Source organism: Camellia sinensis, chromosome 15 (assembly GCF_055761805.1).
Source record: "Camellia sinensis isolate YWXY chromosome 15, ASM5576180v1, whole genome shotgun sequence".
In the NCBI taxonomy this organism is placed as follows: domain Eukaryota; kingdom Viridiplantae; phylum Streptophyta; class Magnoliopsida; order Ericales; family Theaceae; genus Camellia; species Camellia sinensis.
In genome coordinates this window covers 42,483,238-42,499,707 of record NC_138975.1, presented here as the reverse complement: position 1 = coordinate 42,499,707, position 16,470 = coordinate 42,483,238, and the positions used below count along the sequence as shown (strand labels likewise).

The 16,470-nt window shown below is 32.6% G+C and overlaps 1 protein-coding gene across 6 annotated transcripts; it reads left to right on the top strand.

Moving 5' to 3' along the window:
- Window positions 1-2,581: 2,581 nt before the first annotated feature.
- On the top strand, window positions 2,582-16,179 carry LOC114308439 (putative protein phosphatase 2C 60). Of its 6 annotated transcripts, none has more exons than XM_082907886.1 (12): window positions 2,621-2,757; window positions 4,306-4,428; window positions 5,256-5,316; window positions 5,979-6,042; window positions 8,631-8,739; window positions 9,336-9,489; window positions 10,818-10,943; window positions 11,327-11,450; window positions 12,507-12,583; window positions 12,947-12,999; window positions 15,632-15,686; window positions 15,770-16,179. In XM_082907886.1, the coding sequence occupies exons 2-12, from the start codon at window positions 4,382-4,384 to the stop codon at window positions 15,938-15,940; spliced, it is 1,041 nt and encodes a 346-aa protein (XP_082764012.1). In that variant the 5' UTR covers window positions 2,621-2,757; window positions 4,306-4,381; the 3' UTR covers window positions 15,941-16,179. The 6 variants fall into 6 exon arrangements, with proteins under 6 accessions (XP_082764010.1, XP_082764012.1, XP_082764008.1 ...); XM_082907882.1 differs by having other exon boundaries at window positions 5,239-5,316; XM_082907885.1 differs by having other exon boundaries at window positions 2,750-2,912.
- Window positions 16,180-16,470: the final 291 nt, after the last annotated feature.

The window sequence follows — 16,470 nt, the reverse complement described above, 5'->3', positions numbered from 1 at the left end:
ACTCATTCCTAAATGCATTCAGCGTGTTTAGTTTTAGTTTTCTAAATTTAGTTTTTTGAAAATTAGTTTTTTTTGTTTTTTGTGTTTTTTATTTTTATTTTTAGTGAATATTTTTAAAATTTTAAGCAATTTTTTTACTTTTTTAAATCCACCTTACTTAGATGTATCTAAATAACAAATATTTGTGAAAAATTATTTTAAAAAATTAATAAATACAAAAAATATACTGAATTTTTATTTTTTTTTGTATTTTTGGTATTTAGTGAATTTTTTTTAAAAAAAAAAACAAATTCACAAATATTATACTTTTTAATGTATTTATGTTAGGTGTACCTAAAAATTGAAACAATTCTTAAAATATTAAAAAAAATTAATTGAAAACAAAAAAATACAAAAAATAAAAAAATAAAAATTTTTGAAAAACATTTTCTGAAAACCAAAACCAAACAAGCTGATTAACTTTTTTTTTTATCTCTTAAAAAATTAAAAAAGCCACTTAAAAAAAGCTAATTTCAAACACTCTTTTTACTAAAAAAAAAAGTTAACACTTACTTAATATTATTTATTTGGGTAAATTACACCGACACCCCCTTAAGGTTTTTATTTAATACAGACCCTCCTCACATTTGAAAAATTACACTTACCCTCTTATCAAATTAAAATAACATATTTGTCCATTAGCCTTTGTACATATAAAATAATAAAATAATGTAGATATTTTGTTCATGTTACTTCAAGGGAAATAACAATCATCTTCTTTAGTTTAACTTACAAAAAAAATTGAGTTTTTTTTTTTCACTAAATTATTTTAATATTTTAAGCAATTTTTTTATTTTGTAGATACACCTAATGTAAATATACTTAAAATGTATATTATTTCGTGATTTTTTTTTAAATTAGCCAAATACAAAAAATATAAAAATACAAAAATTCAATACACTATTTTATTTTGTTGTATTTAATGAATTTTTTTAAAAAAAATTTATACAAAATTTATACTTTTAAATATATCTAGATTAAATTGATCTAATCTAAATATAATTGTGGAAATAAAAATAAAAAATTATATTCATATATAAAAATTTATATAAAAAATATCATAAAAATTTTGTGATAATGATATTGTTGTAGATATAAATCATATTTATGAGTGTTTTGTTTTAAAGTGAAAGTTCACCATTAAACTATATCACTGTGTTTAAAAAATCTATAAAAAATTTATGTTTGTATATCATCACTCAATAAGAATATATTCAGGTATAATTTAATAATAGAAAGTTATAGAATGTAATTATAATGATATGAAGAAGAAATAGTTGGAAAAATGACAAGATAGTCATTTAGAAAATTTTAAGGCATGACATCAACAATCCAGGGGCAATTTGTAATGAAATTATAAATTTCAGAGAAGGAAATATAATTTTTCACATGTAAGAAGATGTTTATATTAAATAGAAATATCAGGGAATATCAATGTAATTTATCCTATTTATTTTTTACTTTTTTTTAAATTAATTTTAATTAACTTAAAAATAAAATTTTCAATTATTATTTAATCTTGTACATAGTGATTGCTTTGTTATTTGAAAAATGTTTAGGACCCCCACAAATGAGGACTCCTACGATTCCATTGATGTATTAACCATTGACGTGTTTAAATTTTTTTTTTTTTTTATCTCTGACAGAGACATAAATAATTTAAATCATTTTAAAAATTATGAGTATTATATTTTGTGAGCTCTATCATTACTGTTGTTATTTTAAGCCAAAAGCCCTCCTTCCAACCTCCTTTATCATTATCTGCTTCATTGATTGCTGATCTTTTACCTAGAAAAAAGGAAGGTATATCTACCGTGGTTGTTAGGTTTTTTTGGTTTAGAGTTTAGAATAATATTGTAAAATGGTGCGTATATTTTTTCATTAATTATAGTTAAAGTTGTTATGGGGAGCACCCAAAAAAAAAAAAAAAAAAAAAAAAATTACAAAAAAACGTAAAAGAAATTTAAAAAAATGATATACTATTTAAATAAATCAAAAAATTAATAAATTAACTTTTTCTGCACTTTCAATAGAGGCCTTAATAGATATAAACAGAAATCAAATTAAAACAATAAGATTTAAATTAAAAAAATTAAAACTTAGGTTGATTTCTTAAAATGATCAAATTCTATAGTTTTTTTTTCTACAAAATTGAAGGTTCTTTTTTTTCCCTTCTATTTGTGATTTTTTCTATATACATTTTTGCCAAACAAAAAATGTTACAAACCTCAAAAATTTCACAGAAAATTCTATTAAATATTTCAAGGGGTGTGGGACTCATATCAAACCTACATTATATATGTCCTACCGTCACGTCATGTGACATATTTGGTGAAATTTTTATAGAATTTTAGATTGGAAAATATTTGAGGGTCACAATTTTTGTGGCCACAATGGCTCAAAACTGTCAAAATAACATCGTTTTGAGTGCAAAACATGCTAAGACGACATCGTTTTGACAATTTTAAGACATTGTGGCCACAAAAATTATACCCCTCTAACATTGTTGTTTTATATTACTTTGGCAAAACAGGCCAAGCCTAGACCAAGTCCGGGTGTCAGGCTTGGATAGGACAGAATCGAGCGGCCCAGCCTCTACAGGGCCAATGATAACCGTATCGCCCATTCAACAAACTTACATTGCGCGCCTCATCAAAATCTCTCTTTCACTCACTGGACTCAAACCTGTGTGTGTGCGCGGACTTGAAACGTGGCAAAGTGAGTGGATCACAAACCCTACACACACCTTTACCTTCATTTCATCTTCCTAATCCCATTATATAATCATCTTCTTCATACTTTTTACGATTCTCAAACGATTTTCATTCTTTGCTACCAAATTTAGGTTTCTTGGTTCAGATATGCCTTATAGGGTATCAATCTGATTATCTGATTCTCTAATCATCATTCTATTTATCTTAAGCTTTTCATGTTTGTTTTTGATTGCCAATTTCCAAAAAAAAAATTAGCAATTCGTTATACATCAACTACACATACTTGTATTTATATCACTTTTTGTCTGTTTGAAATTGTAGTACATGTGAACTTCCCTAGAATTGGTTTTTCGCATTTCATTTTCTTGTTCCATAATTGGTTTAGATGTTATTTTTCGTGAACCGGTGTCTAATGTGATAGTTGGTGTACTTGTGGAGTTAAAAATTAAGGGGTTTTGAGATTTATTACCATTAAGTCCTATTGATATATTTATCAAGTGATAATCAATCTCTTGTTTTTATGAATAAATTTATGGCGATAAATTTATCAATCTCTTATTTTTATAGTGATAAATTTATAGTTTGGACATTTAGGTAAATAAGTCAAGTCTAGTTAATATGACTGATTGGTAAGTGCCCCTTAAATTAATCAATTAGTTGGTTAAAAGCTTGTTTGATTGACCATATGTGATGGTTAGTGTAGTTGAGGAATTGGATTGATGAAGTGTTGGTTGGTGATTCACTGTATCATTATATATATATACACACTATGAAGCAAGGACATGGACACACCAACACATCAATTTTTAGAAAATGAAAGACATGTTACGTGGGGACACGTATAAAATATATAATTTTATATATTTATTATATGTCATATAAATATATCATTCAAAGATAATCAAAAAAAAAAATGTAATATAACACTTATTTTTTATGAATTTGTATTGTTTTTCTTTTGTTATTGAATATGAAGTTATTTTGTTATAAGTTTCATGTGTGTCTAATCGATGGACACGTATATTTAAGTGATAGACATGTGTATCTCTAAGTGCCCTAAGAGTATCCGGGTCTATTTTTTTTATTTTTTTATTTTTTATAAATAGGACACATTTTGACGAGTGTTAGACACGTGTCGGGAAGTGTCCAATAAATGTCGGTGTCCACAGACACGCCACCTTTTTAGTAGTGTCAGTGCTTCTTAGTATATATATATAGTGGGTGCCAATGCAATGCGTTTGCAATTATAGATCTAAACTTTGGGTGGTTTGATGAATGAGGAAGATGGGTTAAATTTGAAAACCGTTTAAGAGTTAGTTATTGGAGTTTTAGCAGTTAACATTTTATGGGCATTCTTAGAAAACAAAAAGCATGACAAGGCTTCAGGTTTTGAGTTGTGTGCTTTATATAGATAGATAGTCTAGATGTGTGTGTATACATGCCCATATGTATATATTTATGCATCATTGCATGTGTCTAAGCATGAGCCTTGCACATCTATATGTTTGCAAATGATGTTATAGCTGATAGTTTTTTGAGGTTTGGTTTCCAGGTAGAAATGGGGGTATATCTGAGCACCCCCAAAACTGAGAAGGCCTCAGAAGATGGCGAGAATGACAAACTAAGATATGGTTTGTCATCCATGCAAGGGTGGCGCTCAACCATGGAAGATGCTGTGAGTATCTATGGTACCCTTTTATTTGGGCCAAAATAAAATAAAAATTAAAAAATTCACTTCTGTTTCCATTTCGGACTTGTCATGACTTGGTTTCTAATTAGACTTTCATACCATATAACTTCATGAAACTATGAGCTTTTCCTCATACATTTATTATTAATATTATTAGGATAATACATAGTCTTTTAGTTCTATTGGCTGATTATAGTGCATATGGTTTACTTTGGGAAATGTTAAATTCATAGCTTTAACCTTAACATCGCCCATCCCTGTGAGAGGGGGCTCTGGATGCCAACCATGAAGGCTGTAACCTTAAGTATAGCAATTCTCTGTATTTTTATTCTACTGGGAGTTGAAATTGGAAAGAACAGGGAAAATGAGAAGAGATTAGTCAATGAATTTGTATATTGGGGCCCTTAACTTTTAACTGACAGCTTTTGTTTAAAAGATTGTAAATGTGGTATGAATAAAACAAACAAACAGCTTATTTGTTGTTATGGAGGGAATTTTCTATTAGGCTTTCAAAGAGATGTTATGATGTTGCCTAGAAGTTTTATATGATATCAGGTGATCAGCCTTAATATGTAGATCGGGATGCTTCCACCAAAAAGGGATCGCATAATAAGTGTGACAGAGGTTAACACATATCGAGGCTGGTCACCTGACATCAAAAACTAATACTCATAAACAAGAGCATTATATCAATTACATGATGTCATCTATATAAATCCATTTCCTGTTGCTGGCTTTGTTCAATTCATGATATTAGAATAAAATTTGTTTGGATATTCCTAAAATCAGCCCTAGTCTTTGACATATTGTAGGGGAAATTGTAATGGTTTGGTTTTGCGCAAAGAAGATTATGGAGTGCAGCTGTTGGGACATGTGAGCCTTTTCAGTTAAAATTAGAAGTATTAAAGACTTGGAAAAAAAAAAAAAAAGAATTAGAGAAGCTGAGTTTGACATTTGTGGAGGTATTAAGAAGATATAGTTCATTTATCAGTGAAAGAAGTGCTTTCTGTCTTCTGATAAGTTACATTTTTTATATGAAATGTTGAAATTATATTTGCAATCAAAACTTTATGATGCTTGTTCATGGCAACATTAATAAATTTGGTTTTGTTGTGGTTTGTTTGTTAGCAGTTCTAAATCATGGTTGAGAGCATGACAAAATCATGTGTAATATGCGTAACCGTTGAGTTGGTACATGATTACCATAAATTATTGCTTTAGATCAGAATAAAGTAATTTGTTATCCCTTTTATTCTCTATATAACCTTTCATGATCATCTATCTTAACAACAACATAGAATCACAATCACATTAACTGTGAAACCATTGGCTTGACCTTTTTGATGAATATCCATAACATATTACTCTTATTTTACCTTGAAAGTAGTTTGTTAAGCCTTGCATTCTACATTAAAGGTTTCATGGGGTAGAGTAGGGAAAATCAGTGGCATTCTGATTAAATTTTTGTTTAATTTGTTATTTAGCTGATTATGTGCTGTACTTATATGAGGTGTTCTTGTGTTCTAAATCTAAAGCATGCAGCTCATCTGGATTTGGACACATCCACGTCTTTCTTTGGTGTTTATGATGGCCATGGAGGTAAGCAATATGAGCATACCTCTTTTCAATTCATTGCACTGTTTCTGTATTATTTATATTGAGGTATTGAATTGAGTTCCATGGTTCATTCTTACATTTTTAGCACCTTCTTATTGTAAGGTTTTCTATTTTTTGTTGGCCAATTAACTTTTAGCATATTTCTTTAATGACCCTCAGTTGCATAACCTGCAGTATCGGTATTAGAAATTTAGAATAGGACATCAATTTGAAATTATTATGATCCTTATGTGCCAAGGTTTGAGGGTTTTATGACGATGCCAATTGTATCTTATAATAAAAGATACTACTACATGCATGATACTTCCTTGAAGGAGTTTAGTTGTCACACACAAACACAAAACAATTATGAAACACCATTGATTACCAACTTCTTGCATTATGTTATGCTTGTTATGGGATTTCCATGAATAGGATTGTAAAGTTGCTTTACTATTACTGTTATTTGGCATTTCAACCAATACTCCTTGTTGGTTTTCAATTGAGCTATATATATTGTTGCTAATTTTTTGTGGAGCAAAAATGCTTTGATGCCGCAGCTCAATGTGCCAAATTTCACATATTTATCAACCAAAAAAAAAAAAAGGAAGCCAAATTTCACATAGCTTATGTGAAAAATTGCTAATTTCATGAGGTCTAGGTGCATCTTTTATTCCATGTTTTAATATAAGGTTGGTGGAACTCAGTGCCAAAAGGCATGTACCACCATGACCTGTAAGCATCATTATCCAAGAATTAGAGCAAGGAAGTTTCTTATTTGGATTTTCGTTTCCAACTTCTCACTGGTAACAGTTGTCCATGTGATATGTTTTCTGTCATTGACATACAAAGAAATGCTATGGCAGTCATTCCCCCCCCCCCCCCCCCCCCTCCTCAATTCTTATTAGTTCTAAACTCTGTTATCAAAATACTATGATTCTTGATTCGATTAGTGATGTGTCATAGATCCATACGAATCTATAGATAAATCTATTTTGGATAGAATCTACGGTAAATTGCACGATTCACGGTTTGATTCACTTTTTATGATTCATGCTATTCATGAGACTATAGTATCCGACATTATGATCTTTTTCTTTTTCCTTTTTTTAATACCTTTTTGTTAGTGAAAATAACATAATACTACTTCCAAGAGTGTTTAAAGTATGAAAACAGCCAGTACTTACGCTTGTTTTGTTGTTATTTTGGTGATCAAAGGGTTTTTAATATCCATACAGATCCTGTCAGACCTAATATGTTTTAAACTTTTTCCCTTTTATGTTATAATACATCTTTTAAAGTTGCTTAATTACAATCATGAATAATCTTTTGTTATTTTAGTGAAATAAATATGGTTCAATATTACATGGGTCAAATCAGTCAAACTCAATGGTTCCCCAACTGTATTTTAAAATTTTTTTTTTTTCCCCCAACAATATGCACGCACATCTTTTAGAGTGTTGTTTAGTTTTTAAAATAAAATGTTCCACTTAATTCTTCTTATTATTATACACTATATAGGGTGATGAGATTTGGATCCACATCTTTTGCTATGAAAGCATTGCCTTCCCAATTAGACAATGTAATAAAGTCCTTTATATGAACTATTTTATAACATATGTCAAAATCACTATGTTTCATTCTTTTTCATATATACTATTGTTTAACATCATTTTTAATAATTTGTACCTAATCTTAACGATTCTCAATTTGATTAGATTCAAGATTCACAAAATTAGAATTCGATTCACAATACAATTCTCGAGTTGACAACTATGGTTCTAAATTTAAAAATATTCAAGTAATTCATAGGTGCAACTTGTAAAGCTTCCTACAAATGTAGTTCTTCTTCTTGAAGATCCCATGCATTAGATTTTTCTTCCTTTATTGCAATGTTAAGGGTGACATCTGGCACTTTTTATGAAATATTTCTTCCTGCTAACTGCATGTATCTAATAACAACCTTAGGTGGTGTGACTTTCCTTACATAGTTTGGGGCAAGAGGTGAAGCAACTCTCTGACCTCAGGTTAAAAGACCCATATTTTAGTCAATGGTAATGGCATTTAAATTGTTATGTGCCTCATCATTTTTTGCTTGTATTTTCTTTTAACTTAGAACACCATATTGTGTGGGGTAGAACCTGTAGATGTTCATTGCTGCTTAGCTACTTTAACTTTATGAATGCTTATGAGATATTTTTTTGAATATGTTGGTTCCTGCCACCATCCTCAGTCTTAAGATTGCATTTTCTCTCTTTGGAGTTGAGACTTGATTTGATTAAGTCACAGCAAAAATAAAACTCTTTCTTGTAGGACTTGAATGTCAATTTTGCCACCCAATAATGATGGTTGAGGCCCAGTTATTGATTTGTAGAATATGTTTTCATCACACCTGACATTGTGAAGCGGTGGTGAAGGTCCCACTATTGGCCCTTTTGTCATCTATGCTGTAACTTCGAATTAATTTTCATGTTTCCCTTTACTGGGATTCTTTTTCTTTTTCTTTTTCTTTTTTCTTTTCCTCCCCTTTTCTTTGCATTTTTTAAAATATGCACCATGTTTTGTCCTAATAGAAGTTTATCTTTTTGCAGGTAAGGTGGTTTCAAAGTTCTGTGCCAAGTATCTTCACCAACAGGTTCTCAAGCATGAAGCCTATTTGGCTGGGGATTTAGGCACTTCTCTTCAAAAATCTTTTCTCAGGTCACTTCATCCTGTTAGTACATTCGTTCATTTAACATTTTCAGTGGGTGCCACAATGTAATTATAGTCCAAAGCATATATGGGACAGGCAAGGGAAGGTGTCATTCACCTGTAAGTTAAATGTTCTTATCGGCATGGAAATCTGGAACTCAAATGTGGTTTTATCATGGCTAGTATGGCAACTAGGAATTATATTGATGCCCATAGAATGTCATTGTTCAACTACTGCATTACCTGAAATGCTGTTATTCTGAAATTTTGTGATTTCATAGTGATTCTCATCATTTTTTAATTTTACAAATTTCTTCATGGGACATGTAGATGTACATGTTCCAGATTTGATATATAAAAGTACAAGAATTATTATTTAGTTATTATTTTTTAAGTACACTGTATGTACTAATGGTGTGCATTGTTTTCATCATTGATATTGGAAGCATTCAGCTTCTTTGCCAGTAATCTTTTCAAGCCTTATACTGCAAAAGGGCCCAATTAGGATGGGTGTGAGGATTGAGGAGGGTTGAATATACTATCCTTGACTTGTAGTTGTTTGCTATTGTTTTTTGTGATTCTAATTGTTGTATTTCTGGATGCAGAATGGATGAGATGATGTGTGGACAAAGAGGTTGGAGAGAATTAGCCATATTGGGAGATAAAATGAACAAAGTTGGTAGTATGATAGAAGGTTTAATATGGTCCCCAAGGGGTGGTGAAGCTAATGGCCACGTTAATGACTGGCCATCTGAGGAGGTATTTACTTGCAACAAATCAAATAACGTTCATATGAAAAATTTCAAAGGTCTGATTGATGCTCGCCTTGAGGTGAGGCCAAGGCAAAATTCATCGAGGTTTTGTTTTGTAGACAATACTCCCTAAAGGTTTGTGCATCACAGTCTAAAGCAAGTGCCTCAGGTGCGCCTTGCACGCCTTTTGCATATAAGCATATGAGGAATACGCATATTCAGAGATTATCTTGGCCTTTTGTTGAACTTAGTTTAACACATGATTTAAAAATAATAATAAAAAAAATAAAAAAGATGAAGAAGAGGAACACCTTTTGTAATTATATTCCATGGAAAAAGTCAAGTAAATGACCAAGCAAGAAAAAACTTAAAGCAAAGGCTCAAGTGAAAAGCTCGATAACTTAAGTCTGAAACTAAGAGTGTTGATTTCACCATCGATGAGGGCAAGTTTCCTTTTTTATAGTGAAATGTTCAACGCCTTGAGGAGAAAAGTATTGACACCTTTATATTTGATTTTTTAATATTTATTATTAATTTTAAAATTTATTATTAATTTTAAAATTTTTATTTGTCTAATAAATAATTTAGATTCAAAAGTCGAAATGCTTATGCATCAACCCCCCGAGACTTGCGCCTCGCCTCTCAAGAGATAAAACATCGCGAGTTACTCGTTCGCCTTTAAAAACTTGGGTCAATATGCTCGTGTTTTTGCAATAATGTTTTGTTGTTCATTTGCTCTGTATACAAGGTTGCTCCCGTTTTGGTGCTTTCTTTAATGATATTATCTTGCTTTGCTTATGAAAAATATTTTTCTATCATTTTCAATGCATATGCTTGTCAAAAAGATCTTGATGTCACTGTTGTTTTGTGCATTTGGTTTTTCGAGGTAAAAAGACATTTATGTTTATTGACTTGCCATCCTATGATTGGCCTTATGCGTAAAAGGTCAATGTTGGAATTCAATTTTTTAATTTGAATTTAAGTGCATTAATTGCATGTTCCCATAAAAAGTCGGAACTCCCAAATGGGACACATTGTGGGACAGAGGGATCATTTAACCTTAAAAATTAGCAAACCTCAATGAACTGGCAATGAAGGCTCCTTTTATTAATTATTGTTATTTATTTTTATTTTTTTATTTTTTGTGTTATGTTGCTGACTTCATTGCAATGATCTTTTGGAGATGATACTCAATCACTATGTTTACCTTAAAAAAGTAATTGTTCCAACTGATCTTGCCCGGAAAAAAGGGTCACTCATTTATGTTTTTTTCTCTTTAGTGTACTTCCTATAATATTATGCAATGAAGGCTCTCATTAAATGTCCATAAACTAGGGACCCCACTCTGATTTCCATGGACCAACTTCTGGAAGCACAGCTTGTGTTGCAATCATTCGGAACAACCAACTTTTTGTTGCAAATGCTGGTGATTCCCGTTGTGTAATATCTCGAAAGGGTCAGGTGACCATTTTTCTCTTGCCTTTTCTTTTCCCTGGAGTTTCAAAGTACTATTTACTCTGATTGCTTAAAAAGCAAGTTTTTATTTACAACCCTTCATTCATGTTTTTTATATTGGAAGTCATTGATTATATGATCTAGTTTGTGAGCTGTTTATGTTTCTTTTGGATCTATTGAAAAAAGTAATTGTTGTTTGATTGTGGATTATCTATCAGAAGCCATTTAACATTCATGTACCTATGGGACAATGGAGTACTTCTTGTTTTGGAATGGATGGTTAAGACCTTTTTTTTGGATTTTAAGTGCCATGTCAAATCTAAAATGTAGCATTGTTGATCTTTATTTTGACATGCATGAGCACTTTTGATTGCTGCCTTTTTATGCAGGCATATAATTTGTCTAGAGACCACAAGCCTGACCTCGAGGCTGAGAAGGATAGGATTGTGAAGGCTGGTGGTTTTGTCCAATATGGACGGGTCAATGGAAGTCTAAACTTGGCAAGAGCAATTGGTATTTCGTCTCTCTATTTTCTGTGTAAGCATGAACATAGTAGAGATCTAAGAATGACAGACACGGACATGGTCCATAGACATGTAAATTTTCAAAAAAAAAATGTAGGATATGACATGTGGGACATGCACAACGTAGTTATTTATATCTCATATGTAAGGATAAGAACTTATTCTATGTCACATATAATGCTATTTAATTCAAAGACTAACATATGTTACACTAATTTCTAATAAAGCTACATTGTTTTTCTTTTATCATTGGATTTCAAGTTACTTTATTCAAACTTGTATTGTATTTCATGTGTGCCCAGTGTTATTAAAGGCGATAGGCGCACCAAGGCGCCAAGGTCTCCTGGGGCCTAGGCGCAAGGCGAGGCGCAAGCTTCACCAAAGTGAGGCGCACCTTGTACGGAAAAAAATATATAATATAATATAAGTAAATAATTTGGGGTGCAACATAAATAAAATGAAATGTTAAACATTTAGTATTTTTTGAAGATAAGGAATTAGAGCTAATTTTTCTTCTATCATTGATTTGGGGTTGAATGCCCAATGTATTGGCATCTGTAATAAGAGTAGGGATCTTCTGTAGCTACACCATATTAAATCAATGGTCAGATTTTAAACAAAACCAATTAAAGCAAAAATAAAAGAAGGCCCTCAAGACGCAAGCTTTAGGCCAGTCAGGTGCTATCGAAGTCACTTGGCCTGGAATACTACAAGGCACAAACCTTGGGCTTGGATTGGGACTTGGGCCTAAGCGCACGCCTGGGTGCGCCTTATCGAAGTCGCCTAGCCTGGAACACTACAAGGCGCAAACCTTGGGCCTAGGGGCGTGCCTAAGCAATGTGCACATGTTCTCCAAGTGTCTACAGCTTGTCTGAGTCTAGAAAATTTTTAAAAAATAATGGGGCATGTTTTGAGGTGTGTTTGACAAGTCCCATGAGTGTTGGTGTCGGACACAACACACTACCTTACTAGAAGTATCCGTGTTTCTCAAGTCAAGATTGTATTCTTTTGTTTGCTTTTGCTCATCTTTTTTCATGGATTTCAGGAGACATGGAATTGAAGCAGAACAAATCACTGCCTGCTGAGAAGCAAATTGTGACTGCCAATCCTGATGTAAATACGGTATGTAGCATCTACATTTATATCATGTTTTAGCTGTTGCGTCTACACTTTTATATCATGTTTTAGCTATATGGGCTAGTCAAAGACTCAAACATTAAAAATAAAGTTGAGTCATAAATTTTAGGATGTTATATGAATTTTACTCTGATATATGGACTAATTTTAGAGTTATAGCTGTTAAAGTATGATGTTTTCTTATTTCTCACTCACAAGATATACACTTTTCTGTATGCAAATATCCCGGATAATTTATCTTCAGCTGTTTGATTTTTCATTCATGGTTTTTTCTTCATATCCTTGATTTTTTTTCCCATTGATAAATATTGTATTGTCTTATATCATATTTTAATCTGGTTGAACTAGGTGGAGCTTTGCGATGACGATGAATTTCTTGTAATAGCGTGTGATGGTATATGGTAAGTCTCTTATTTGTGTTGCCTCTTCCCTTCTTAATCTTATTAGTTTTTTCGATAATTAGTTAGTTACAGATGTTCTTCATAAAGCTTCAGCCATAAGTTCTTTGGGGAGTTCATTGGATTTAATACTTTTGTTTAGAAGTGAGTAGAGCTCATAAGTCATAAGCATTGGGCTCGTTTGGTGTAACTATTAAAACAGATTATAGATTATAGCAAAACAGATTATAGATTATAGCTTAACAGATTATAGATTATGACTTTAATCAGAAGCTGTTAATCTGTTTGGTATAACTGTTGGATTATAGATTTAAGTTGTTGAGTAGTGTTTGTTAAATAAGCTGTGAAGTAACTTTTTGAATTAACTTTTATTTTTTGTTATTCACTACTTGTCTACATTTCTCATAAAAAATAATAATAAAAATCTATAGTCCATTTGGGTATTTTTCTATTTTTAAAAAAATAAAAAATAAAAAAATCTATGATTATAACCATAAATTAACATGCCCACAGCAGAAGCTGATAATCAAAAGTAAAGGGTGAGTAGCTTCTTAGAATCAGCTTTTTTGAGTTAAAATAAGTTGTTAGAATTAGAAGCTGTTTGAAATAAGTTTAACCAAACAGTCCAAAATAGCTTTTTCGAAGCTAGAAGTTATAAGTTGGCTCAAAAAAAAACCAAACAAACACCCCCATTTTATTACAAGAAACTAGAAATCAACCTAATGAAGAAACATTGGCCATGTTACATTACTAGAGTTGTGGCTTTTGCTTGCCACTTGGGCCCTACTTTAATACTTCCAGTAGAGCATTTTAGACTCCTAGTGAAGAACACTAAATTATTTTTTTTTTTATTGGCACAGGGGTGTCAATATTTAATGAATTCAATATAAATTTTGGGCTTGAGTAGGCCACTTTAAACCGATATGAGTGGACAAGAAAGGAATTTATTTATAGATTTTATACGAGGGATGGTTTTTATGGCACTTATGATAGCAATTGAATTTCTGAAGATGAACCTTTCATTCAATTTTCATTTTACTAATGGATTGCTGAGTTTATTAAGAAGATTGGTTCTATCATTCTATTGACAGCCCACTAGTCTTTTTATGCGGTCGAAAGTTTGCTACAAAAATAGATAAATGTAGCTGAGACTGATCAACCTGGGATCTAGCTTTGCTTGCCGCACTCCATCTTGCAGCCATACCCATCCCTCTCTATCCTCATTTTGGCTTTGATTTCCATTAGCAACTTCAAAACTAAATCCCCAAATCCCATAATATGAAACTTGTAACATTTTCATTCCCCATGCCTCAGCCCCTTCATCCAATTCAGAAAGGGCAAGCAACATCTTTCCCCCCTTCAGGGTGAGCCTTCCCTTGACTTCAAATCTTTATTTCACCCTTATCAACTGAAACCCCCTTTGCCTCTCCTGCCCAGTTAGAGAATCAAGCTACTCCTGGCAGACTCGCAAGCTCTTTTGGCACTGATTTACTTAAGTCTCTGACAGATGCGTGCATACCCTGAATGGTGTCCAGTTTAAGCAGAAGGTCCGTCATAATTTTTCCGATTACCTCCCTTTGCCTGTTGCCACTGCTGATATCAGGAAATACTCTAGACCTTCAAATGGCTTCTGATCTTGGCCACCTGCTCCCTCATGTTAGCCATTTGCTTCAATTTTCTATTTTTTTCATTTCCTCATCTCAAATCCATGAGATACACAGCCTGAATAATTACAGCTGCTTCAGCCTCTTACAAGTTAGGAGGATTGGGGGACCTCGGACTGCCCTTACCATTATTTCTCTTTGGCAAGGGGTCAACTCTCAGACAAACAAGAGGTAGCTTGAAAGCTTCCTGTTCACACTAACAGACCCCTCCTTCCTCACTACCATAGCCATAGAACTGTACCTTCTGTGGCTTACTGCACCATTGCAATCACTGTGCTGATCACTACATCTGCTCCCCCCACACCCACTCTCATCTCCTTTAAACCTAGAAAACCCTCAAAAGTGATACTTTCTTGTATGCACCTTCAATCCGACTCCTCAACGGTTCCTATTCCCTGTGATAGGTGCATTCGACCCCTTTTCTGGAAGAGAAGACTCACTGGAGACTTGATTCTTTGAAATTCTACTATAATTCAACCTGCTTAAAAATTCATGAGATTTTGAATTTTTTATTTTCGCCTTTGTTTTGCTGGCTTTCAACCTTCTGAGTACAATTTGTCAGACTTCACACTCTTTTAACCATAATCTAAAGCGCACTGAAACCAACTGTGTTTGTGAACCAATTATTTCACTCTATTATTAGTGGTGGAAAAAGGTCAAGACTAAATAGAAGGTGAAACATATGATATAAGTGAACTGCTAAAGTTGGTATTGACTTTGATTTACCCAGGTGGCTATTTATTAAGAAATAGGATTCCTGTTGTGTATGACATGTCAGCAGTTACTTACCCAAAGGGAAAAAAAAGACATGTCAGCAGATGCCAACCAAATTCTTCTGAATTAGTCATTATGATTTAGTTGTCTGATACGTGAAATACTCTAGTTTGAGTACTTGTTTACTTTCTACAATTTCATTGGGCCTTTGGAAATGATTGGATGACATCAGTTTTCTTCCTTTTGATTGTGTCTAGGGATTGCATGTCAAGCCAGCAAGTAGTGGACTATGTACAACACCAGTTGAATGCTGTAAGCTCTTGAAACCTTTTCTTTTATAAAAATCATTGACATTTTTATAGAGGTTAAACATAAAACTCTTATAAATTATGCAGGAGACAAAGCTTTCTGTGGTGTGCGAGAGGGTGCTTGATAGGTGTCTGGCACTGTCAGCAGGTGGTGAGGGATGCGACAACATGACCATGATCTTGGTTCAGTTCAAGAAACCATTAAACTCTGGTGTTTCTTCCAATGAACAGCCTGTGCTCTTGTCCCCTAGGGTTTAAACTTTATGATGACTGGTGGTTCAAATCCAATTTCGTTACAAGCAAGGCTCACGACTACAAAAATTGTGGATCTTTACACGTGTTTGTACATGTTAAAAGGTTTCCATTTTAAAGGGAGTGGCTTCAGGGCAGCCTCGTGTATATTTTTGTGTTTTGAACTTTTTGGTTCTTAGGACTAAACATGAATTTCTTCCACGGGGAAATTGAATGATCTGCAAAAGAAATATTATATTTTTGCATGATAGTTTCTATTTGGATATGTGAGTGCATTGGATTGAATGTGAAAATGTGGATTATTTGTGACCTGATTGATGACAAGTTTCTTCAGGCAATGGTTCTGATCACTACACTTCTGGGTATTGAGAATGATGATTGTCTCATTCAGAAGGATTCTTTCCACAAGACTAATGATGGTGAAATTGGAGTCAAGTTTTATCTACAAATAAATATTATATTTCAACGTACATTGATTTTGCATCATCAGCATTGACGGCTGAAGCTCGTGCATGCTTAGAAGTTTTGCGATGGTG